This window comes from Cololabis saira, chromosome 18 (assembly GCF_033807715.1).
Source record: "Cololabis saira isolate AMF1-May2022 chromosome 18, fColSai1.1, whole genome shotgun sequence".
NCBI classification, from domain to species: domain Eukaryota; kingdom Metazoa; phylum Chordata; class Actinopteri; order Beloniformes; family Belonidae; genus Cololabis; species Cololabis saira.
Window position 1 is genome coordinate 18,902,771 of NC_084604.1, and position 27,830 is coordinate 18,930,600.

Genomic DNA, 27,830 nt, shown 5'->3' on the forward strand with positions numbered 1-27,830 from the left:
GTGACAAAACATGCAAAAACAAACATTGTTCCCAAAGAATCACTCAGTGATGTCATGAGATTGACGCGTACGTGGATAAAAGGGATAAAGAAAAGTAACAGCTCAATGTAGCCTAGCTGGCCGAGTTTTGTTTAAAATTGAATTTCTGTTGCAAATAAAACCTGTCTTCCAATTCATTGCATTTTTCATTGCATTTTTAGCCTAGTTATTTTTGTGGTAGAAGTATCGGATCGGTACTCGGTATCGGCGAGTACACAAATTAAAATACTCATACTCGTACTTGGTGTGAAAAAAATGGTATTGGGACATCCCTAATTTCTATTAATATGTTCTTTATCACGTTTGTCAATGTAACAGTTGGCAAAGATCATTTAAAATAAAAAAAAGTAACTTTATTCAACGGGAATTTGTAGTGATTAAGGCATGTGATGGAAAACCATTCAGACTTACAACATTGAACAGAATCTATGTTAGAATTAAGGACTTTTTAAGGAGAATTTTCTGAATAAACCAAAAGATGCCCTAAGACACTTGTGCTTTTTGTTTATGTATGAGATGTATCTTATTTTTTAGTAATACATTGTGAGAATGGCTAAATGCATTATTTGTTGGCAGTTAACAGAAAGATGCATTAAAAAGAACAAAAATCCTTAATTTAAAATTAATTAAAAAAATAATTGTTAGATTATTCAAAAAAAATAATCAATAGATAAATGGACAAGAAAATAATCGTTAGTGGCAGCACTAGCCTATTAGGGCAGGTAATTAGCAAGTAAGCCAGGACAAAGACAAAGAAGAAATTAGTAAGTATTTCCTGCATGCTCTGATAGAAGATGATCCGGTATTTATGGGGGTGGCAAGAAATTCGAAAAATAAGTGATATGATTTAAGAAAACAGTGAATATCATGTCACTTGCAACACACAGTATAAACATATTCTTCAGTGTATGCAGCTAATGTTTCTCTAGTGTCTTATAAATTATCCCTCAGAATAAATGGCCAATGAAGACACTGAAAAAGTTAGAAGTATTATCTTTACTAAAGCAACATTGTTTGATTGGGAAAGAAAGTAAATAAAAACTGCACCCAGCAACTGCTGTATTATTAAAAAACAAAAACAACTTTATATGGCAGTACAGCTTTCTTAAAAAAAAAAAACAATTAATCATTGCAGAAGAACATTTTCAGCTTCCCTTGAAATATTTTCCACATGAGTATGTGGTCATTTCAGCAACGTTGTTGGCCACCAAATTGGGTGAAAGGTAACCCAGGAAAACCAAGACCCATTTCTACTTGAAGAAATTTGAGGTGCAAAATACAAACGAAGTGGACGATATGTGTCAGGAACTCCAGAGTATTTAAAGGCAGTGTGACAACTGTGTCATCATGGGTCCTTACTGGTTAAGACTGTAAAAAAAATTAATAAAAGAAATCTTTATTGTTCTTGCCCAAAGAAACTATCACAAGAAGCAATGTAAAACAGGGCAGTTAAACCCATATAGAAGCATGGAAGAACACACATTGTTTTGATCCAACATCCAACAGTGTGTGTGTGTGTGTGTGTGTGTGTGTGTGTGTGTGTGGTTCTGGAATATGATCACTATTTCATTGTTGGTGATTTCAATGTCTGCAAAAAAGGCCACGTTTTGGATTGTGTACCATCATATGGATTTAATGTACAAATAACTGAAATCTGCCATATATCCTTTTCCGACCTGTTTTTTTTATTTATTTTTTTGCAGTTTTTTGTAAACAACAATCCTGCTCTTAAATCCTCGCTGCCTCAGCCTGCTCAGATTCCCTCAATTCCTACAAGCTCAGCTGTCTTTCACCAGTTTGAGCCTATTTCACTTTCTAGACTCACTGATATTGTTGAACATCTACGTTCTGCTAATTGTCCATCCGACAGCATTCCATCTCGTTTGCTTAAAAAAGGTTCTTAGCTCAGTTGGATCTTTTACTGTATCTTGTTTCTTATAAACCTTTGTCTCAGCTCTGGATCCATTCCTTCCTCCTTTGAACCCTGACTTAGTCCGACCCCTTTTAAAAAAAAAAAAAAGGAAAAACTTGGATCCATTGGTGCTGTCCAATTTCAGGCCAATTTCTAAAAACCCTGTTGTTTCTAAAGTTTTAGAGAAAGTTGTTTGTAACCAACTAAAATCATTTTTTTTTAATGAGCCAACACTGTTGAATCGTTTCAGTCTAGTTTTAAGCCTCTTCACAGCACTGAAACTGCTCTTTTAAATGTTTTTAATGATCTTCTGTTAAACCTTGATTCTGGTAATTGTGCCTTTTCAATTCTTTCAGACCTAATAGCAGCATTTGACACAGTGGATCACACTATTCTCCTGTCAAGCCTTGAGCACTGTGTAGGCATTAAAGACACAGTGTTTGACTAGTTTAAATCATACCTTGCTGATAGATCTTTCTGTGTGCCGTTGGGGCAGTTTTCCTCTTCAGTGACCCCTCTGACCTGTGAGGTCCCCCAGGGATCGGCTCTGGGTCCTCTACTGTTCTCCCTTTACATGTTACCCCTGGGGTCAATATTTAGGAAGCATATTATTCCTTTTCACTGCTTCGCTGACGATGTGCAGGTTTACTTGCCATTAAAGCCCCCTTCTAAGGAATCTCTTCATGCTGTGTTTAATTGGATGGGGGATATTAAGACATAGATGGACTTAAATTTTCTAGATTAAATGAAACGAAAACTGCGATTGTTCCGTTTGGTCGGCCTGACAGTGTCCAGGTTCTTACCAGCTCCCTTGGCCCACTAGCACCTTATATACAATCACAGGCAAGGAATCTTGGTTTTATTGATGGCTCATTCAAATTAGACAAGCAAATCACCCCGTGGTTAAGGCTATCTTCTTCCAGCTTCGGCTTCTAGCCAGAGCTAATCTGGAAAGAGTTATCCACGCTTTTATTACATCGCACTTAGATTATTGTAACTCTAATTTTTAGTCTTTGAATTGATTGGCCCCAGATTATTTATCCGACCTTGTTACGGTGAATCAAGCCTTGGGTCAGCTGACCAGATGGTCCTGGACCAGAAGAGATCAATCTTTTGTAGTTGTGGCTCCCACGCTGTGGAACACATTCACTCTCTCTATGCTGGCTATTAATAGCCTTTCCATTTTTAAAACGTGTCTTAAAGCCCATTTGTTCACCTCGGCATTTGGCTGAGCAGCCACACCTACTGGATTTTTATCCGTCTTAATTTAATGTTTGTTTCTTATTGATGATGATTTTTTTTACTGTAAAGCACTTTGGTTGGCCGTAGGATTTATATGCGCTATATAAATAAAGCTGACAATGAAAAATACATTGCGAACATTTAGAGTGTGAATGCATGACACTTCGAAAAATAATGGACTACTGTTACTTTTCTTTTTTTAAACCATTAGTATCACTTTGCAAATTTCTTTTGCAAAATTGATATTGCACATATAACTCATGCAGTGATGATAAATGTTCCCTACACCGTGCAACCCTAGCCTGTGCACCATTACGATGCCTCATCTGTCATTTCTGGTCCATATCAGGCCTGAAAATGTTTCTGGGGAAGCTGTAGACAGGGTTGACAAATGGTTAATTCTTTTACCTGCCAAGAGTCTTTTGCAAATGTTTTTTTTTGTTTTTTTTAAACATTCCCTGTCACATCAAGTTGTGTATTTAGTGTTTAGTTTTGATACCAGATTGAGGTGTTCCAATGGTGGTGTTATAAGAAGAAGCATGGAGCTCAGGTAAGATGACCTATCATGGGAATCAAATGTCACTCAGAGAAAAAATAAATGAAGCAACCATATCCCCATTTCTCTGGGCATAAATTCATTTCTTCATGACTATATGGTAGATATTTAGATATTTTTATTTTAAAAAAATGGTAGGAAAAAGGCTAGATGTCTAGAATGGCAAGAAATTGTATTTGTCTTTGACTGAGGATCAAGCTACAAAATGTAACGCTTTATTTTTCACAACAAAAGGTTCAGATTTTTGCTTTTAAACAAACCTCAATATGGTGGAAAATTCCACAGTGCTGTTTTTCAAAGATGATAGAGTACAACTGTGTGTTAATTGCTTTTAGTAGTGCATTATTATGCACAGTCATGAAGAGAAATTATTCCAATTTGTATCCTTCATGGCTAATAACATTTTACTTCCCACGTCTCAGGACAAGCGGTCCGAGTATATAAACTAACCTTCCAAGAGCCAGACTGACGGAAAGAAAAAAGGGAGTGAACAACAGGCATGCACTGCACTGGTAGAGGGACAGGAGACAAGAAATGATGAAATTGCAAAAGGCTCCCGTCAATGTGCATGAGGCACCTTAACCCATTACACAGACAGAAAGAGGCAAATACACATAGTAACCAAGTGACCAAGTAAATCCAGCAGAAATTCAATCCAAAAGTGGAATAGAACTTATAAAAGCTTGTTAAACATTGTTAAGTTTGTTCAAAACTACTATGAAATGCCCTGAAAACAGAGACCAGTCGCTTTGGGAGTAAGATGAATCATATCAGAAAACACAATGATGCATCTACACGGCTCACTATTAAAAGCTAAACGCGGACCTTTATGAACCGAGAGCCAGAGGCATCAACAGTTAAAGTCAAAACAAACCTTGTGGCAATGTAAATACATATCACTGCTCCTTCCTAGGAACAGCAAAAAGCTGCAATTAAACATCCTGTCTGAGCGTGGAAGCTCAATTCATCACATTAGTCGGATGTGTTACATGGAGTCACACAGTCATTTGAATAAATTGTTGAACTTTGACAAAGCAGAATAAAACAAAACAATGACGGGCAAATTATCTGCAAGAATACCAAACACAAACACTGCTTAAAATTCATAATCAAACCTCTAACTACATGAACATGCAGCAATTTCCTCCCCTAGGTTTCGTCGGAAAGGGAGTGTGAAATGACTCATGTCTGTGCACCTGCTGCTGGGGGGAGCAGGGATCTGAGTGACCTATACAGTGCAAACATGCCCATGAAAGCCTGAGCCTGTTATTACAGCGAGAGGATAAGTCATCGACCCCTGCGCACAGCTAAGTGTTACAGTAAAACACCTTCAAGAAAATGAATAACAATTATATCCTTTTTCTTCCACACTACATTAGGACTCAACTCCGCTTGGAACAGGAAGCAGGTTTGTTCTCCACTATAAACAGTACCACCTCTATTTACACGACCTTTAACTTCCAACATCTTGACAACAAATAATGGAACAATGAAAACTATGGAAGAAATGCTATAATTGACGGTTGGCATGCGGTATTTCACCAGAGCGAAGAGAAAAATGTGTAAGCAATAGATGGCCATGAAATAACTGCTGGCACTTTGTCTTTCGTTTATAAATGGTGCTCTTTTGTTTAGTTTTTTGTCAGTTTAGACAGTAAAATTAGATGTTTTACTGGACTAAATCAAGAAAAAAGTATTAGAAAAATAAAACCCAAAGCATACTAGTGTTCACAAAGAACAGAAAAGACTCTTCTTGTCAGACACCACCTGTCAGGGTAACTGTTGTCATATACTCGACTATTTAAAAAATGTATACTTCTATGTCTCGTGTTTTATTTTATTTATTTATTTATTTGGAGTGTAACAATATATCGTGCCACATACAAAAACGTCACAATACGTGTCGTGGAGGTGACAAACTGTATCGCGATATTGGGTTATTAATATGGACAAAAAAAAATCTTACTCCGCTCAGAAGAAACTAGTCCCGTTTTACGTCCTGATCACGGGACTCTAGCGGGGTTTTGAGCTCTGAACTTTTAAGTCTGGTGTAGAGTTACGCCTTACCTTATTAAATTAAACCTTTTTCGGGTCGTGAGTATGATAAACACGGGGACAACTTCTGCTGAGTTCGAGTGTACTTTAATGTCCGCTCAACAGTGTAGGATTTTAGAACATCAACACAGCACCTAGTGCCGTATCACTCCGTCCAATCTAAAACAGACTAATCACTACAGATAAACTGACTAGTGTCATTATAGTCCCTGATTTACATCAGAATATAAAGAATATATTTACTTTTATTTATTCATTTAATTTTAGTTGTTAAATTTCTGGAAAAGAAAAAAAGTCAAATCATACATGAGAGAAACTATTCAGTTTGTGGCAAAATATTTTTACTAAAATACTTTTACTGAAGATGCATAATGCAAACCTGACATTTACTTTTAGTTCAGTTTGTGGAAAATGGTTGGCCTGGCTTTCTCTTTAAAACTTAAACAGTTATAAAGCATTACAACCTGTAACAATAGGGCAAATGCACAGCATTGTTTTGTATTTTGTGTCTTTCAAATAAAAGACAATTTTTTCCAGTCATATGTTCCTCATTCAAGGTTGTTGAAAAAATACTGCTATAATATCGTATTGTTATCGTCATAGGCGGCCTTACCTATGTTTCAACCGTTTCAGTTGAAACGGGCCCCGGCCACCAGGGGGCCCCCCAACTGACTGACAAAAAAATAAATGCGCAAGGAAGACACAATAATAAATCACTACCCGCCACTAAACTAACCAGCTAACATCCAAGAAAAATGAAACGAACATACCAGAGTGGTGCTGAAAAGAGAAAATTAGCAGATATAAAGAAGAAAGCTGTGAGTAGTGTTACCGGCCAGCCCGGTCCCCTTTAAGGCGGTGTCTGTGTTCGGGTGTGTGTGTGTGAGACGTAGTGGGTGCAGCAGAGGAGAGAGAGGGAGATGCAGGTGTGCGCGTGTGGAAGACCGGTACACGTGTTCAGTTACTTTTCAGTGTGTCCTCCGTTAGTTTCAGTTGTCGGCCCTCACGTGTTTTGTTTGCTCTTTACAAGTTTGTAATAAATGTGCGACGTTGCACGGACAGTATTTTTCCTCCGTCCTTTTTTCCTTCACTTTCCCCGGACTCCAGACAACCGCCGGTTACCAGCAACGAGCCAGAAACCGTATTTAAATACGAGCTCTCCCAACTACGGTTCGGAGATAGGACTGGAAATTAAGAAAGGTAACAGTAGTCTTCCGAAAGTGACCTCTTTCTTTGGTCCAGCATCTGCACCGACTACAGCAGCGGCTGCCGCCCACTCTAATGCCGCGTTCCATTTACCTCGGAAATCGGAACTGGGAACTGGGAATGGCAGCCATCTTGGAATGGTAACTCGGGGGTGGTGAAGCTTCTCCCACTTTCCCAGTAGGAAATCCCACTTTGAGGGGCGTTCCAGTTGAAAATTCCGACTGGGAACTGGGAAATTCTGACTTCCGAGGACACATGGAACGCGGCATAATAACACCAACGCAGTAAACGCATCCATGCGTCACGCATGGATGCGTTTACTGCGTTCTTTCAGCTTATAATGCGTCACGGACGCAGGACACATAGCTGGTGAATATATTAATAAATAGGGCCCCATATTAAATATTGAAACGGGCCCCCTGATGCCAAAGGCCGCCACTGGTTATCGTGACCTCAATATCGTGTATCGTACGGTATTGTGAGATTAGTGTATCGTTACGCCCCTATTATTTATTTAAAGGACAATGTGCAGGTACATTAAAAAGGCTGCACCAGAGTTAGTCACAAGCTAATTTCAGTTTTTGGCTCAACGCATCTTATGACTTCTGCTACTTAACACCATGTTATTATTATATTTAAAAAAAGAATGAACTAAAACAGAAAACTTTTTTTTTTGTTCTTCATTTACAGTGCAATAAAAAAAGTTTCACGTAAAATGTCTAGGCAGAGAAAACGCACTCGAGGTGCCATCCCTGTTGTTAAATGTGAAAAATTCTAAGGTTATTATTTATTTTACGACGTGTTTTACATGTCCGCGGCAGTGGCTGGGAGATTGAGCAAGAGCACTACTCAAAATAACCCACATATGGCAGGTAGCGGGAACTCATTTCCAATCCTGCACTGGACATGAAGTATTTTCATGGATAACACAACAATTCAACATAAAGTAAATGGTACAATAATAACTCACCCCATCCAGAAGAGTGTGTGATAAGTGGACGTGTGGCTCTTTCCGGAAGGGAAACTCCAAGTTTGCTATCTGGAAGATACTGTTGTCCCTGTCGACCATGTATACTTCATTTTTGCCGTTGATCAGCATCATGTACCTGTGGAGAAAAAGTTGGTCCTATTATGGAGATGACTAACAGGCAAACAAGGTGAATTTGTCAAGTGTTGGAATAGATTCATGAAGTGAAGTGGGGAAATCATTTGTGGAACTAATGTTAAATACATTTTTGCTTGACATGACTTCACATTAAATGTTCCCTTTAATAATCTGACATTTCTGCATAGAGACTCCCAAACAGAGCTATTGAATTCCTTTGCTCTGTAACCCAAACATTAAATTACAGATATTATTAACAAAAAAGATGTAAGGAACTGTATCACAAAAAAACAACAAGGTATTTTTATATTTGGCTCTGCTTTAGATAGAGCACTTTTTTTCTGCAATGACAAATCTCTAGGACTATGTGAACACCAATTAAGAGTAAAAACAACCACAAAAACGGCCTGGGTTGTAGGCCTCCACAGCCCAGGCAAGCTCAGTTGAAGCATAACAATTGCAGCCTCTGCATTAAAGGATAAAATAGGTCGCGCACATCCAAAAGCTCAACAGGTGCTGGTCTCAAAGCATAGATCCAGGAAAAAATAAGTGAGGAGACCGCTCGAAACGTTACGACATACTGATGTGCTAAATAAATCTGCACTAGGGAGCAAAAGTGTGCAGCTTCTGCATTAAATAAATAGATGCCCTAGGTTTATTCTTACACAGTAAAGAGTGCAAACTTTTGTTGTGCATCGAAACAACAAGAATTAAAGCCATTTTAAATGTGAACAGAACATGTTATGGAAAGAAAAGGGAAATTAACAATAGCACTTAGAACTACGTCAAAATAAATTGGGATGTTATTCCTCCAACATGAATCATCAATGCCATTCCACCAAAGTGATAAAGTGGAACCCTACAGATGAAGTCATTTTTACTTTGTATTTGCAAACAACATGTATGAAAAAGGACTACCGTATTTGTCCAGGCATCTCCTTCAGTTTTCCAGACTCTATTGGGTACAGTACAACTACAGATATCCAGCAAACTACTGTGAACAGACGTAAAATGATGGTCTCTGCTTCCAACACTTGCTTATTTTTACATATGTATCCACTTCCGTGCAAGCAGGGTAATAATCGTATATATTTTTCTGCAAGGATCTTGTCCACACAATCACTGAAACGGAATTACATTGTTGAGTCTTATCAGAATTAAAATGTCTATTTATTTCAACAGAGGTCAAATGCCTTAAGTGCCAACATTATCTGCTATTTTGCATATTAATTTGCCATGCAATTCTCATTGTCTTGGTGCTCAATTAAGTTAACATTCCTTACCATCTAATAGAGGGAATGCACATGACGTCACAGATGCGACTTCACAGTGGGTTACGCCCACTGAGTGGCAGAAAGACTGAGTGGCAGCGTAGACTTTCAGTTTGAGCACTTGAAAACATCATCTAAAATGGGAAAGAGCTGTTGTGCCATCGACTGTACTCATAGATTTAGCAAGAAATCGGAGTTATCGTTTTACAGACTGCCGAAAAATAAACTTAAGAGAGACAAATGGATCGCTGCAATTCACAGAAACAACTGGATTTCAGGCACCGAAACGTGGATTTGCGGTTCCCATTTTGTATCAGGTAATGTTGGATTTTTGGGTAGTGCTACGTTAAACGGTCAAATCATAAAGTCCGGTGTCCTCATTACTTTAATTTCTACAACAAATCCTGCCTTGAAGTAGGACCAAGCATCAAAACTTTTGTGTGCCTTCAAGCTTTGCTTCGTGTATTTCCCCGGCGTAGAAAATTAAGTACATATTATTATTTGGCCACAAATCGAGTTTCCTGATATTTATGTCCATAGACAACCGGTTCTTCAGGTAACTGTACGGGTCACTGTCAAGTCCAACTGCCTTTAATTTAAGCCGATAATCGGCTGTTATCCCGTCTTCTCCACAGTTTCCCCTACTAGTTGCAGCCATTTTTGCCACTCAATGCGAGTAAGGGGGCGTGGTCCAGTGGGAAAGTGACGTCAATGCATACCCTCTATAGCAGACCTGGGGCTGCTTTCACCCCAGCATGTTGCTTTATCGATTAACCAAAATAAATTATTTTGATTCTAAGGTTGTAGCTAAGACAAAAGGCAGTCCTTTAAAAATGGAAGTTGCTGTTAAAAGCTACAGATTCTGAAATATGGATCCTGCATGCACACATTTAACAAGATGCATATTCTAATAAGTAAGAGTCCTAAATCAGATGTGTGTTTTTTTATATCATAAAACTGAACCATGTGATAAATTTTGGATGGGGAAAAAAGCAACATAATCTCCCAACGTTTCTGAATAATTCTGTTAATTTCCTGGACCCTCAAAGAATCGTGATTATATCCTGAATAACTATGATTAATTGTTTTATCTTTTGTATTGTGTTTTAATGTATTTTTGTGTATTTATATACTTTGTTTTTTGTTTTTTTCATCTTAGCTCCCTCCCCTTACCCCCCTAGGCTGCACTTGTAAATAAGAAATGTGTTCTTAAATTGCTTGCCTGGTTAAATAAAGGTTAAATAAAAAAAATAAAATAAAAAAAATGAGGTCTGTCCTGAAACGTGCATTAATTGAGGGTACACAAGAACTCCTTTTCCAGAGAAATATATGACTTTACTACTATAACTATCGTTTAGCAGACGCTTTTATCCAAAGTGACTTACATCTGAGAGAACACCACAAGCAAAAAAACAAAGACTGCTGTGAGTCCAGTTGGACACAGGTGCTGCCATGCCAATGCTAGAATTTTTGAATTTTTTTTCTCCGCCCAACCCAACAGTCCCTTTATACAACAAAGCTACGTCTAAAAAGACACCATCATACGATCATCTTGTCATAAGTGCATGCAGCCTACTCAGTGCTGAGTCCTGCGAAGAGCTGGATCTTCTAACTAATTCTGCTGAGCAGAGACGTTTACTAGATGCAGAAGTGCTCCCTAAAGAGCTGAGTCTTTAGCTTGCTCTTACAAGTAGATACAGACCCTGCAGATCGGACAGTTTGGTAGGTCGTTCCATCATCGGGGAACAATGGAGGAGAAGAGTCTAGCTACTGATTTACATTAGAATTTCAAGACACCATCATTTACATGCTTCAACAAGCCTACTCTCATCCAGTAACAGTGGGCAACACTGTGAGGAACATCTTCTTTGATCTATCCAGCTTGTTTAACAGAATTCTATCTAACCTGTTATGTGAGAAACTCCAGAAAATACAAAGGAAAGCCGTCACAGATTATTGACTATCTGACAGACCCTAGTTTGTGAGATTGAAGGCCTGTGTGTCTGAGCGGGTGGTTAGCAACACCGAAGCGCTGCTGGGAACCGTGCTATAACAGTTTCTTTTCACTCTGTACACCTCAGACTTCTGTCATTTCAAGAAATACTCAGGTGACTGCTTTTGAGAGGTGCGTCAGTGACGAACCAAAGACCGATCACAGAGGACTACTTGACCACTATGTGGATTGTGTGGGAACCGTCCCCTCATCTGTGAATCAGACAAAATGGGATGACTAGATTTTAGGAGGACCAGAAATAATAACATTTGCATCCTGGGAAAAGAGATGGAGTTAGTGGAAGACTACAGATAACTGGATCGTCTGTTCAACTGAGCAGACTGGAAATACAACATCTTAGCTATGTGAAAGAAGACAGAACAGGCATTATTTTTAATAGCCGGATCATCCTGCCTGAAGATCCGTAGAGGTCTCCTGCGGCCCGGAGCGCTGCCGGCTCCCACTCCTACTAACTTTTTCTCTGCTTGAGTTCTTTCGCCAGGAGGACCCGATCCTCCGGCAGCGTGTCCACATCAGCCCGAGAAGCCAGACCCTCCTGCATCCGTGAAGCTCGTGCCTCGGCGATGAAACGGGAGCGGCCCTGATTACAGTGGGCCGTCCCGCGCCTGGAGGCCGCGTCAAGAGGCTCCATGACGGGAAGGATCGGCCCGGCTGTTGCACGCTGCAAGACTGTCTTTTCTTTTCAAAGTAGGAACAGGAGAGGGCCGAGCAGTCGCTGGCTACCGGAGGATCCCTGCAGGAGCGATCTGCCGGTGGGATCCCCGCTGGACAGAGGAACCGAGCCGCATGGTGGAGCCGAGCCGAAACGAATGCTCTCCCACACCTGGAAAACCCCAGCAGACACTCGATCAGCACCCGAGAATGCGAGTCCTTCCCGATCCGGAATCGAGAAAGCGTGAGGCTGTGTTTTGGGCGATCAGTTTAATTTAGAGCGGTTTAGAGCTAAATTTGTGTGCAACGTTATTTACCATATGCATATTAGTGTGTAACGCCGGCAACTACCGACGTTATTGTTGTTTGTTTAATTTGTGGCGCCAGTTTCGCCAGTTATTCACGGTTTAAATGCCGTGTTTGTCATCCCTTCTGATTGCACGTGGCGTGGCGAGGGCGCCGCGATCTTTAAATGCCGCAGCCATCTTTGCAGGCCACGTGCAGCCAGTTGTTTTGAGACACAGATGATCGAAAGTTTTGTACCACGTGTTTATTATTTTTGATTCCTTTTTCTTTGTGCAGTTAAAGTTTTATTCTTGTCGTTTTTCTAATGTTTAGTGTTTTATGTAGAGTGCCGTCAGGATTTATTCGATGGTGTCGCTTTTCCACCTGCTTGACACCTGGGTGTAAATAAATTCTGATTGAGTCGTTTGTGTTGTTTTACACATATTTTGTCACAATGGCTGTTTGACAGAGCTAGTGCTGAACTATTTAAGAGGCTTCAACATCATCCTGCAGAAATAACAGCCCTTTACTGTTACTCTACAGAATAACCCCTATTTTTGAGACTGATTTGCTGTTAAAGTTATCATTTTTCATGGTTAAACCCAGGTGGTGCCCTGATTTGATTCTGATAATTCAATTAGATAAGTAATCTACTTTATTAATTATTAATAATTGTTGAATAAAATTATTAATAAATCTTGATAACTGAACAGCGCAACCGCTGTGGCACAACAGAAGCATACAGGTTCATCTACAGGCTCCACTTGGGCAGCAGCATCAAAACCAAAGACTTGAATGAGTGAACAAATAGATAAAAAGGCTGGTGCTGTGCTCTGGAATCCGTGCAGACCATCGTGCAAAGAAGAATGTTGCAAAAGTTGCTATAGTGGACAACACCTCATCAAAAAAACAACAGTGACAGAAACAGTCTTCAACTGGGGACTTCACATGGATGTCGCAAGCAAATTATTCCTTTTGATATGCAACAAAATCAATCTCAGTCAAACGGAACTATGCTCAACAGTTGGCAAACGTTTTTTGCTTTAGTTTTTTCAGTGCCACTCCACCTGTAAAGGGTCCCCCGCATCAGGAAGGACTCAATAACCGTCCCTGTGCCAAAAAACAACACACATAAAAAACTGAATGACTATCGGCCTGTAGCCCAGACCTCATTAATAATGAAAACCCTTGATAGATTGGTGAAAGATGAGCTTAGGATAGTTGAGGCAGATTTGGACCAAACCCAATTCGCCTCCAGGTCCAGCAGGGGTTTGGATGATGCCATTACCGCCGTATTAAATATGACCCTGTCACACATGGCGTGTGCTACGTCATTAGTGTTGCTATTTTCGATTGATTCTTCAACAGCTCTTGATTGCATTCAGCCTCATGTTTTAGCACAAAGATTGAAGACCAACCATCACAATAAAAATGGTCTTCAATGTTGGCTGCTGGATTTTTTTTAAACTGAAAGGTTGTAGCGTTTGAAGGTTAGTTGTGTTTTCCTGAACGCTCTCTTATATTCCAGTGGAACACCACAAAGTTGTGTTTTATATCCACTTTTATTTGTTCTTCATACGAATACTTTCCAGAGTCTTCAACCAGGTCATCACGCTATCCAGTTCGCTGTCCAAAGGCAACCTGAACAATTCTCACCATGTGACGACAATTTTCATCGGTGCAAATCCTATTTTGTTTTTTTCTTCAAAATCAATGTGGCTTAAACTAAAGAGATGATTGCAGATGTTGGGAAGAAATCTACAGTCAGCTCTCCGGTAGTAAAGGATGACCAGCCAGTTGAAGTTGTCAGTCAGTGTAATTTTAATTGACAACAAGCTCACCCTTGAGCCACAGACTGATGATGTGTGCAAAAATATCAACAACGCCTGTAATTTTAACATAATCTACTTAATTTTTAGATTATTATTTTTTTTAACTCTCATTGTCTTTGCAGTTGTCTGCTGGTTCGGTTTGGTTAGCTTAAAAACCAAGACTACGTTTTTTAATTTTGTTAAAGTATCTGGGGTGGTTGCCGGTGTGATGTTGAATAATTTGAATGTTCATCAGAGCCTTGAAAAGGAGTCAATCCAAATCATCCGTTCTTTAACAGTTTGTGCTGCTTCCTCCTGGCCGCAGATGTTATATACTTAAATGAAGGACCAACAGGATCAAAAACTCACTTTTACCTGCTGCTGTGGGTCTCCTAAATAGTTTAAAGGTTTTTTTTTCCCAGTAATTTTGTTTTAACCAATCTGTCCTGTATGTATAATGCATGTATGATGCGTGTTGTTATGATCATGTGTTTTATTTTGGACTGCTGGCTGAACACGAATTCCCACCTTTGGGGATAAAAAAAAGTTGAAACTATATTTTTTTTTGCAATCAAGATGAAGCTTGTGATACTTTATTAACACAATTACTCTGCTCTAATGCAGTTCTTCCAGACAAACGATAATGGCCTGTAATTTTCTGGGATCATTTTATTTTGAAGATTTAATATGGTAATCCTCACAAATGAAAGCTGGATTGCTACGAGCAAAGAAGAATACCACTCGAGATTTGGGCTTCAATTTGCACATTATTAACAAGATTTCATAATGTGATAATAAGGTTGCAGTGAAATTGCAATCGAACAAAAACTTGAATCTATAAATACCTGTAATGTCCAACAAAGAAAGGTTCATGGAGATATCTTCTAATTACATGAAATATTTACCAGTCGTATACAGTAGTACCCACAATCGGTGGATGACCCTGAAAGACCACTGATTGACTTGTGATAAAAAAAATATATAATTATTTAAAGAATGTGTATACATTTTTTATATATATAAAACTCCCTTGTTACCCTTGTCCAACACAAAAGCTCTTCCTTAGCTGTTAGGAGATTACTCCATCTTCAAAGTGCATGCAGCAGCAGTTGTCAAAGTTCCACTAATCCATGGCAAGCCTTTGCAGGTGAGATAAAAACTAAGACGAGCAAAACTAAATCATTTCTAACCTGGTTCCAACACAACTTAACCAACTACTGAGGGAAAGAGGGACATAGTGGAAAGACATTTAATATTCTGTAGCAAACATATTCTGCTTGTATAATATAGTTTATAAAAATAAATGTTAATGTATAGATAAGAAACTGTAGACATTTTCTTTTTTTAACCTAAAGGCTTATGCAGTGTTCTGGGGGTCATACTTTGTTGGCATGACTGAATTAAAGAACCTTACATTTTGCTGGATTTACTGGTTTTTGAGCTAGCATATCTGTATTTTCCTCCTTTTTGGATTTAAAAAAAAAAGAGAAAGAAAGGCTATTGCAGGAAAATTACTTTTTAATCCTTCAGTGCCCCCATCTCAGAGATTCAGCAATAAAAGACTGTTATGTTTAAATTGGCAGCTTTTTTAACAACCTGTTTGCCAAATATGATATGAGAATGTATCTGGTGTAAATTTGATTGAGACCCCTCATAGCTTTCAATTTGGACTTGGATCTCCCTTATTATAAGTGGAACTTTATGTTGAACTGTAATCTCAGGGTTGCTCACTGTACTGGGTAATTACTGTGTATTTGGTTAAGAGCTCTAATGGTAACTGAGCTGATCTGTTTTGACCTAAAACACCCAAACTGGACAACAGTCCTCCACCAACTCAAAATCACCAATATATCACACATCTGTCACTTCGTCTGACGGTATATCAATCAAGCAAGCTGTTCAGGGTACATCATATCAAGGTGCATGTTATCATTTCATCACAGAGCTTGCTCAGGGTAGAATGATCCAGGCTGTCTCCCTGGATCACACCCTAGAATTTCAAATAATTTCAAATAATACTGCTGTTTTCCAATATTGAGCCAGATTGGGCAAAGGTTTAAACACACGAATCCTCTCTGCCCTCAATGTCAGTCTGAGAGCTCCAAAGTGCAAGTCCATAAGTGAAAATAAATGACCCTAGGACAAGCTGATGGGGCTAACACCCACAATGTGTGGTGTAAAAAGGGGGGCTTGGTTAGACTACTAAAAAAGGAAAGAAAAAAAAAACAAAAAACAAACTGCTGCACATCTGTGGTAACATACCACTGCATTATCTATCAGGAAGCACTGCGCAGAGAAAAGTTTTTAATGGCTACGATCATGAAAACATTAAACTTCATGTGGCTGCATGGCCTGGCCAGTACCAGCTCTTTTAGCAAGAGGTGGCCTCAGAGCACGGGGACGTGCCGCTCATCTTCAAACAAGTTGTTGACCTGAAGGAAAAAATGCAAACTAAAAAGGTTCAAATCCTTGCCTGAACTGTCAGATCCAAATTGGTGACATAACAGCATCTGGCACAACAAAATCACAGAGCGCAGGGATGAAAAAGTCATTAAGCAGATTGAATGAATGAAATAGTCACAGCTTTCCAGCGTAAAAATGCACCTATGGAAGTCCTAACTAGAACAGGACAAACGTACCAGCTTCCTGTGTGTCAGAGATCTCAGCACCAGTGTTCCTGGCACTTTTTAGTGTACTCTTTTGGCTACTAAGGTAAGCCAGCTAAGTAATGACTTTGATCTGGGCTTCTCTTACTTCAGAACACAGCACTCAGACTTTGCCATCTTCACCAATCCTTTCAAAGCTGACATCAACAGAGCACCACCTTCAGATGGCGTTAATAAAGAGAGCAAGCTTACAAAACGCTGCATTATAGGACTTTTACCATCTACTGCCCCCTGCTTTGATGCCACCACTCCGTATTTTGTTCATGTTCGGGAGCACTTATCTGCACGAACAGATGTTCTCAGTCCTGATTATAAATACGACCAAACACAGATCCCGCATTACTGATGATGACCTGCATGCTGCTACACCACAGGAAATTTGTGTCACACATCGAGCCAGAAAACAAATACTATTTCTAAAATATACAATGAACTGTATTAGAATGAGAAAAGTTCAATGTGTGTGCAAGGTAATGGTTTTCCTTGTGTTTTGGTTTTTGTTTATTGTTATATTCAAAACATGGTCAGTGGATGAGGATGGTGTCTCAGGGTGCTGAGAGATCTGCTTGCTGCGTTCAGGGACAAGCAGCATGGCCTCTTCAACTTAACTTAAACTGGACTAACATACGTATGAGCTTAGACAATATGATTTACTTCCATATACTACTTTAAATGTGTGGCTATAAATTCAGTGTTTATATTCAGGTGTAGGTGTTCATGCCGCCAGATCAATTTTATAACCAATGCATCAACAGATGGATGTAAACTACCTGCAAGGCTGCGTGCAGTCATTTATTTTTTGTAAAATGTCACGTCATTTATTTACCACAGCTCTTTTAATAAGAAAAAGTAAAGTTAGAGATTAGAAAAATTGATTAAGTGATTAAAAAAACAACGCAATAAATATGCCTGTAATTAATTAATCGCAATTAACGCGCTAATTTGACACCCCTAATAATAATAATCAATACAGAGACTGCTCTTTAGCATTATTCTGAGGAATGGTTACATTAATGCAGTCTTAAGGGCTGAGTATGGTTCTGCGTCACACACACGGCGCACCCGTGACACCGTCACGAACTGTTCAGACTTCTCCGTCTCTCCATTTGGTCGCGGTGCAGTACCCCCCGCGGCCACTAGTTAGCGATCTTTTTCTGAATGGTTTATCCGACTTTTTCCGGTCACAGTAAATCAAAGAAATAAGGACAACTATTGTGCAAAAAACAAAAACAAAAAAAATCACACATAAACGAAGAAAAAAGCCCTGGAAGTTCACTACTGCTTCAAACCGGAAACCGGAAATGCTTCGCTTTCAAACGAACCAATCACAGCCCTCTCGGTCTGCGTGTGGACGGCGTCTCCTCGACGCGTAGTTACAATTTTCGGGAGGTGCACGTCACTGACGGCGCATGTGACGGCGTGTCCTCTGCGTGTCCAAAAACCACACGCCGTAGACACGGCGTCGTTTTGACGCAGAAGTATAATTCAGCCTTTAAACTTACAATTGGCCCTTTGACAGCAGCTGTGGTGCTGATGTGTCCCTTGGTGAAAATGAATTTAATACGCCTAAACTGTACAAATTAATGAACAGTGAATGTGAGTCCCAAGTGATAATCGGCAGCTTAAACTATCACATAATAGGCATTTTTGACCAACTCAAAATCGGTGCTGGTGCTAGAGCCAGTTCCAAGCAGGTTCTACAACTGGATTGCTTTTCCACCAGGCGGAGAGCCAGGACTCTACGTCACTTATTACATTACCAAAGCAGGTAATCCGTAAAGGGGAAGGAAATCCCTGAGAATAACAACCGCATTTCCATTACCTCCAATTTTGCAGAAAACCTAAATGTTGCAAAGAAACCTCTGTTATGGAAATGCGTCTAATTCAAAAAACGTGAATATCGCAAAAACCTTTTTATGCTCCCTTGAGGTGGTTTTACAGTTGTGTCGGTAATTCAGTTTAGCGCAAAAGTCTAATGAAAACACTTTTTTTGCATTTGCACATCTCTGGCAGTGCTGAATGTGACAGACGGTCAATCTAAAGTTAATACGGTGTCTTTGTGCTATAACGCTACTTAATCAATATGCATTACTGGATTATTGCGATACATAAGGGCTTTGCCTCTGAATAATCATTTGAATGATCATCCACCGCCCTCGTCTTCTGTTGACTCTTTTCATAACAGAAGTACCGTCAGTCACAATCATTTTTCCAAGACGAAAGATGTTTTTATCCATCCACTTCAAAGTGTTTGTTTTGAAGAGAAGTATGAAATGACGAGATACGGAGAGATAAGGAGAGTTACGGCGATATGAAGTGAGAAATAGAGGAGTGATGCTCATACAGAGAAAAACACCATTCAAAAGACACACAAAGTCCCTTCAGGGATTACCTTTATCGCAAATTCAGTATCTCGCTTTTCTTTTGCTAAAAAGTGTAATGGGAATATGGAAATAATGGGAATCGAATGTGCAAGTCTGGCACTGGCACCAAACTAAAACCGGAACACTTTGGTTGAAAAGCCCTATGAAAGCAGTGCACAACCCTAGACCTGTTAAAAATACTTAATATTTATCCTCAATATTCAGCAATGAAACTTTTAAAATGTAAACATTTTTAAGGGGCCTCCCTTGAATTGGAAGCCAAGAATCATGACTCAAACCAGGAACTGCTCAGCCAGTGAGAGATGAAGCAAAAGGTGACTGAATCCACCATATTTATGATCAAGCTGTAAGCAAAGCAAGCCTCTCATGAACATACTTCAATGTACTGATTTAAGTAACAGTTCTCAATATTAGCCTCCAATAGCTTAAATATAACAGAGGGTGTAAAGGACCATATTGAGTTGTCATTTGTTTAGTTGATATATTTTTTGGATATGTCTTAAAATTGTGATTTCTTTCATATATATTGTATTTTGTATTTATTTGATATGATTTGGGTGTAAATTGACCGGAAATCCGCCCGCATGATTGAAAAGGTCCGGTGGGCGGCCCCGCGGCTTTGATGATCAGCTGGCTTCGTGGAAGCCGGGTACACTGTAGAACTTCCCCGGGCCTGTCATACAGGATTGGGTTTTTTGTCATCTGAGGCTCTGTCCCGTTCAGTCCATACATTTTTGATGTTGATGGTGACGAACAGACAATCACCTTTTCAGGGTCTGCTCTGTTTGTGCGAGAGGAAAGCAGTTTGTTTGTTTCGCATTCCTTGGAGAGCGCAGCGAGGTACGATGTTTGTTTTTGTTTTCTGGTTGTTTCCTTTGACAATTCGATATAGTTGTGTATGTTTTTAACATTGCATTATTAAATTAAGAACTGTTTCATTCATGAGTTTTTTATACGCGCTGTGGAAACTAGTTTTATGAATTGTTTGTATCCTTTTTCTATATAGTTTTCACGGTGTCGTAAGGACTCTGTCGGCATGATTCCGGATGCGACTTCAATAAAACAAACCTTACGCATCAGTCGAGACTCTCTACCTTTCTTCAAATCCAAGGTCTGCTACAGAGGGTTTTATTAAGCCTATAAGTGACACAGGAATTACACCATGATTGTGATTTAGTAGCATCTGTGACATTGCTCCTATATTCTCATCTATGCTGCAAAGGCAAGGAAGTCTATCTAATGGGGTGTTAACATTAATCAGAGTTTATCAAGTTTAATCTTTGTCTAAACTTAATGCTGCAAAAAAAAGAAAGAAAGGCCTCCTTTGAGGCTTGAGATTTATTTTAACTTCTCCATAAAGTCCCTTGAAACCTTTGCTTGAAGATAAGCTGGATAACTGAGTGTCAGAATAAAAACTCTATTTACAAAAGTAGTATATAATTGGCAATCTGTTTTCAAGTCACACATGCTTTAAACTCAATTATATTTTGCAGGCTGTCTGTTACTCATTAGGCCAAAAGCACTCAAAGTACGATTAAGCGAAGTCATAATGAGCTACTAAAGCTTCACTGTAATTTGAAAAGGTAAAGCTTCAAGGTAACTAAAACACAAATAAGTGATATTTTAACCTTTACATAAGAAATTCTGAGAAAAGTTTTGATGGTATAAAAAAAGTCACAACTAATACACATTGGAAAGATTGCACACCTTTTGGGATGAAAGACTGATACATAGTTCCCAAAAGACACGGCGACACATGTTGCAGTCCTGCTGTGACTCTCCGCCATCGTATCACAAGGATTACATGTAATAAATATGCCATTCATACCAGCTGGCATAAAGAGGAGAGACTTCAAAAAGATGCCAAAAATTAGAGCGAGGGGGGCTTCACAGGAGCCGGGAAAAATGTGCAACGATAGAAGAAATGTTCCTTGTGTTGTTGTTCTCATGCTGAAGAATATCATTCTGATTGATCAACACCCACTAAAATGACAGATTCTGGAAAAAAAAAAATCATTACATTATGGCATGACTATTCTTTGCAGTTAGCATGATAATAGCTAATGTATTATCATCTCTGTTTCACTAAGTGCAAGATAAAAGATCCAGATGCTCGAGCTGAACACGTAGGTCATTTCTCAAAATATTTGGGAATAGCACTATGTTACAAATGGAGCATTGCTTCTTGTGTATGTTCATTATATTTGAGGCCCACTGTGTGTTAAATTACTCTCCAGTTATTAATAAAATTATTTCATTTACTAACACAGTTAGAGTAGCTTAACAAAAATGGTAAGATTGTACAAGTCCTACAGCTTTGTTTCCTTTATTAACATATCCAGGAACAAATGGAGCAGAAAACACCATCTTTGCAGTTAGTCATAACTTTGCAGGGGAATGGGGTGAGAAGCTAGACGCAGGAGCTTGTAATTTGCATTATAGTTAAGTGCTTCTCAAGTATGCTGGTAGAGGAAAGTGATCATCATAACACACTCCTCTGTTAAAAGAATACATTCAAGGGCTTCCTGTGATGAGTTTAGCTTGTAGCCATGACGATATCAACCAAAGATCACAATAGTCTTGAGACATAAAAGCAGGGTCATCCAATAGTCACATATGAACTGCGGGAAACACTAAATATGTGGGAGGTTAAGGAAAGAATGGTGAGTGGGCCCGATAAAGCCGCACTTACATTTCCAGGGTGGGAGAGGACAAACGATGAAAACATTAAAATGATGCAGAGGCAGTGGGGGCCGAGTTGGATGAGAGGGGAAACAGGAAATGTCTGGATAGCTCAGCTAAGGCAAATAATGATTCTCACAGACAGGAAGATCTTCTCTTAAGGGATAATAGATTTCATCCCAGTAAAAGGCTGATGGCTAAAAAGATCAAACACAAATTCAGAGTGTCACAACTGAGCAGATCAGTCAACCAGTGTGGACACAAGTCTGTGCAGAGCAGAAGTGCTTCTCTCATTGTCTAATTGGCCTGCTAGCCATAGCTAACACTGTCAAGTGTGTTCAGAAGAAAAAAGAGGAGACCATCAGTTCGTTTCTACTCCCCAGCGGACTTAGTTTTCATTACAGTTCCACCTGATTCATCCCTTCCTCTCTTCTCTAAAGTTATATTCACAGCAGACACTGTTCTGTTCTTCTGACAAATCAAAAATCATTAAATATAATGTGCTCCTATACGGACACAAGTGTAGGCCCCTCACCACCACCTCCTCCTCCTCAGCTCTTTCCTGCTCTCTGATGGGTGCTGAGTCTCAGGATTTATCCTCAACCCCTGAGCCATGTTCCCCAAGCTCTTTAGCCCTAATGAGGTGCAGACGGCCGTTGTCTCAGCTCTGAAAGCCCAGTCCTGCGGTATGACTGACAGCAGCCGAGCTCCAGGGGAGGGCTTACACTCGATTCAACGGCTTTGCACATCATTAGAGGTACATCAAGGGGAAGGTCCCTTTTGTGTTAAACAAAGAGACAAAAGAAATTTAGGTAACTGATTTAAGAATCAAGTGCAATAAAATTAAAAAGGAAGGTGGCTAATGCAAAGCAATGTCAATATTAGCACATGAATAATCTCAGTTTGGCAAATGGTATACCTAACAGACAAACAGTACAGATTGAACCATTAAATATGTAAGAAGATTAATTATAGTAGTGTCTAAAGTCTCTGTACTTAATGGAAACAAATACCTCCTGCACCAAAAGAGAAACTGCTTGCAACAAAGTCAGGATTGCACTCGCTAGCTGCACAGATCTAAAAGACCCAACTGATTTTAACAAAACTTTGCATGACAGACAAAACGGTGGTGAGTAGAGAAATATCCTCCGTTAACCATCTTCCTAAAACCAGTCCTGCACCGATTTGGTTGTTTAGAATTACGACTTCTGGGCACATCTATACGAGTCATCACATCGATCTGCCCCCCCGCCCTGTTGTGATTGGTGCAGTACGAACCAGACCCATTTCATGAAGTAAATCGGTAGAGCTGGCCATGCAAGAAAAATTTTGTCATAGTACGTTTCATTTTCAACAAAAATGTCCAAAAATGCAAATTTAAACAAAAGGCAGCAGAGGTTGTTTTTTTTTTTTATTTATTTTTCTCTTTAAAAAAAAAATATATAAAAATCACAAAAACCATCTATCCAAACTTAAAAAATCTCCTCTAGCTTATATCGAGAAACTAAAAAGATAAAATGTCATTGAACGTAAACGGTGGGGGATGTTATAGGCTTGACAAGGCTCTACTGACCTTAAGTCGCTGTATCTTACTGCATTAGAGGGGATCTTTGGTCTTAGATACAACAAAAGAGGGAACAAATACGCATCTGTGGTACCAATGAAATCTTCTGACTTTTGTCATCACATTCCGTAGCTCGGCTTGACTCTACTCAATTTTAGGAGGGATCCTCTAGTTTTCCAAGCGAGTGGAGCAAAAAGGACTAATGTGAAATGAAACCACTGCAGACCTGCCGTGTGGTAGCCATGTGGAATTCTTAAACACACAGTTTACAAATCCGTGACCATGGTGCAAACATGTGGCACGGGCTATGAATTACAAATCTGGGAGCACATTTTTTAACCGGGAGCAGCCCATGAATTCAGATGGCTCTTTTCTTTCCCGCAAACTGAAGCTGATCACTGAAGCACCCAGGCATCATGGTCAGACAGAAACAGATCTCAGAGAGCTTAGCACGCAGAGCGGGTAGCAAATTCATACAGGGCTTTTACAATTCAGCACATGCACACATACGTTTCAAGTCCTGTCTGTGTCACTGCACGTTCACACGGACTCTGCTGCAACAACAAGCAGCTGGTCCCTACACAGCTCAAGGTGGCAGGTGGGAGTTTTCAGCACAAAGTGAAGAAGAGAAGAGGCGAGTACCACGCAATGGTGCCACATCAACATGTTATACTTTTACAAGTGAAAAATTTAGTGAAAACAACTGTCAGACTTAGTTTTCATTCATAAAATGGTATTGTCTAACTAACTCAATAACTAGTAAACCCTGTACAATAAAAGTACTTCTGTTGTGTGATTACCAACCAATCAGCTGCAAACATCCCACACACACACGCACGCACACACACCCTACAGGAAGCATGCATAATTCATTTCTCATTTTAAATTAGTGTCTGCAGTTGTGACTGGGTGGAGGAAAGGACTTTGAAGAGAATATCTCGAAGCAGAAGCTTTTCACCAGTCCTCTTGAGCTTATCAAGTCCAAATTGTGGAGAGTTGCATGTTTAAATTCTCATGGACATAATTGGACCCTCTCCTTCCTCCTCATCTTCCTCTCTGAGGCACAAACCAATTTAGCGCTGGCAGAAACCTCTACAACAATGCAATTAGAAAACCAAGTCATGCCAGATCTAGTGACTTTACTGTTCTTTCCAAAGTCCTTCAGAAGCCACCCCTCTTGGCAGATTACAAGCAGAGGCAGATTTTTTGGGGTTGTTTTTTTTAATCCTCTCCCGTTTGAGGTATGGTAGGTATGTGAGAGAGAGAACTGCAATATTGCAACTGAGTAAAACTTACTGAGCAACACCAAGAGCAAGTGAGGGAGCTGAAATCTAACATTTTCACTCTAAAATTTGTTTGCTAAATTTTACAGTTAAATGAAAAGAAAGAAGTAGAAATACTTGTGAATAGAAATGACAAGATCAAAAGATGCCTTTTTTCATTTTCTGTTCCACACAAAAGGAAACCTTGAGGGAGTCAGAAAATGTAATACTTGAATAAGAAACTCTGACATTATGCAGGAAAAATCATTTCCCCCACCACCTTGATGAGACATATTTTCTATTAAAAATCCATTTCAGGTCTTAAAGTGCCATAGGACAGAAAGGAGGACATTTAATAAGAAATTATCTGTGTAGTCCATGCACGACATGATAAGAATGACAAATTATGAGATCACCCTGCTCCTCCACCAACAGTAAATTTCACCAGTCCTGCAGAAAAAAAAAATCATAATTTATAAGTTTTATAAATTGCAAGTCCCCTGTGTTATAAACTTCTCCTTAGGGTGCAACAGTGTCTTACTCCAGACACCCGACTGCATATCATCTTCAACCACACTGAGAAATCTCATCTTTGGTCTTCATCTTTTTCTCCTTCCTAGAAGCTCAATCTCCAGCATATTTCTATTATTAGCCATCTCGTGTCCAAGCCATTGACAATAGCATATTTTCTGCTGACATCCTGCCGATTAAAAATACACGTGGCGGTCGTCGTTAAGCTCAGTCACACCTGAACCAGGATGGAAATCTAGTTTGTGTTGGATATATTGAGGCTTTGGACTGTTCAGTGGCTGGGTTCCTCCTCGGGTTATAGACACTTTGACTAAATTCACACCTGATCCTCAAGGAGATTTCAGACTTAATAGCTTCAGAAAAGATTAAAAGCAGAATCAATAAAATAATAATCAATACTGTTAATTCATTTGCCTATATCCATTGATAACTTGAGCCGAATAGCCGATATCTCCTTATCTTGATGTTACCCCTGGTAAATTTTGAAATGCTTTCTATAAAACGTATTTCTCCTGCCACCATCAATTCTTTTGTGTAAATTAAATTTCACGCAAAGTTAAACTTACATGAAAGAACTGAGCTCCAAGCAAGGTATAATTACGCAATTCATTGTAAAGAAGCATCAGCAAAGCAGAATGTGTACAAGCTCTCTTTCAAATTAAGCTTTTCCTTTTGAAAACTACAAATCAGAGCACGTCTTTATTTTGTATGCGAAAAACGAAAACAAGGCTTGAAATTTGTGAATCTATACATTCCAGCTACCTTTCTGCTCGTTTTTTAAGGATTACTGCAAACTATTTCACCTATTTCCAGTATAAAATGTCTGCTTAAAATAGGCAGAAAAACAGCAGCATCCCAAGCATGATCTTGAAACCTCAGCGACAGAACAAAACAGAGAGAATCCTCCCAGTTTATCATCTATGAAATCGATTTTTTTTTTTTTAGGCCAGGAAAAATATACTACGCTTGAGGTGAGGACTGTGTATCTTAGCGTCAACAAACTTCAGGAGCCTGCAGAAAATCTACAGGAGGCAGGAAATGTATTACTTCATAACAAAAGAGGGTTCACTCCAGCTACAAAAATATACATTCACACTGAATTTTCCTAAACAACTGTAGTGTTTCTTATACACTTTAATTTCCCTGTGGATGAATTATTCATCAACCCACCTCTGACAATAAACAGCACATCTTACATTATAGAGCTCCTCTTTTCTATGATGACACAGGTAGCAATCCCTTTACATTTGGGATTAATAATAGACTTCCACCCTGTTGGAAACAAGCAAAAATAAATCAGGTGATGACACTAAACTCAACATAACTCTGGTCCGTGGGGCTGGCGGTGACATGGAACTCATTCATTCACCAAAACACAAAGCAAAGCAAATCTAAGTTTTAAGTTCAGGACATGTTACTTTTTATGTCTAGATTTTTTTTTTTAAATGCAAAACTGTTTTATACATCTTTAAATAAGTCCCTCTATAATAATGTACGATTTTCTTTATCTATTTTACCTCATTCTCCCTCTGAGCAGAGGGGTCATCATAGCGGGCCATAGTCCACACACTGATTTGGCAAGATTATATGCCGGATGGCCGACACAACCTCACACACACGCGGAACTTTCTTGCTGTGAGGCAACAGTGCTCACCACTTAGCCACTGTGCTGCCCCTATTTTACCATTTATCATTAAACACGTACATTTACCCAGCAAGGCATGCCAAGACCCATCTGTTCTCTGAGGGCTTGGTCCGGTGTTACTACATTACCGTGGAGCTTAACTAGAGTCCCTTTAAAATGAAAATTTTAAACAAACTTTTGCTGCATTCGTTTAACTCCATTACACATTTTAATGATGATGTTTTGATTATTTTTCAAAACAATGTTGCTCACTGCACCCTCTTGACAGATGAGGTACTGCAAGTGTTGTGGGTCAAACTTTATCTAACCTGATTTGCACTGCATAATTTTTATCTTTAAATGTAATAAACAAAGTAATAATAATAATACAGCTCATCATATTGGCAGTACAGCGCATCCCTCAGTGATGAGTCATTCCCAGCATCATCACTGAATAGATCTCATATAGCGCCACTGCCCTACTAAACTTCAGAAACTGTTGGAAAACAGGGTGAAGCATAAGATTAAGCAGATAGCAGGAAGACCACTGTGACACTTTTCATATCTAAAAGCAGAACATGCACCATGATTTTTTTTTTTTTTTTTTTTTTTTTTTTAAACGCGTTTACAGATTAAAGATACTAATTACACGCAGCATCCTGGATAGAAGCCAAATCTGTTCTCACCCGGTCCCACTATTACAGGAAATTGAAGCACAGATATGTAAAAATTCTGAAATTGACTGCAGTCATTAAATATTCATCAGCACACCGCACATTTGCAGCAGCCAGAGAGACGGTGCTTCAGAGCAGACTACCAGAATACTAAAACTCTCCTCGCCCATCACAGCAGTAGCTTAGAGCACCAGAGACAGAAAACAAAAGAAGAACAAATTCACGGCGAAACGTGACAGGAAATAATAAGTGCCCCTGCTCCATTTGCTATGCCTCACGAACAAGACATTGGATGC

The 27,830-nt window shown here is 39.3% G+C and overlaps 1 protein-coding gene across 1 annotated transcript in view; it reads right to left on the reverse strand.

Annotated features, from left to right (window-relative positions):
• Nucleotides 1-27,830, reverse strand: part of rngtt (RNA guanylyltransferase and 5'-phosphatase) — a 135,663-nt gene that overhangs the window by 86,888 nt on the left and 20,945 nt on the right. Inside the window, exon 9 of the mRNA XM_061746417.1 lies at nucleotides 7,981-8,116. Within this exon, the coding sequence (XP_061602401.1) occupies nucleotides 7,981-8,116 (136 nt within the window). The remainder of the gene's footprint in view (nucleotides 1-7,980; nucleotides 8,117-27,830) is intronic.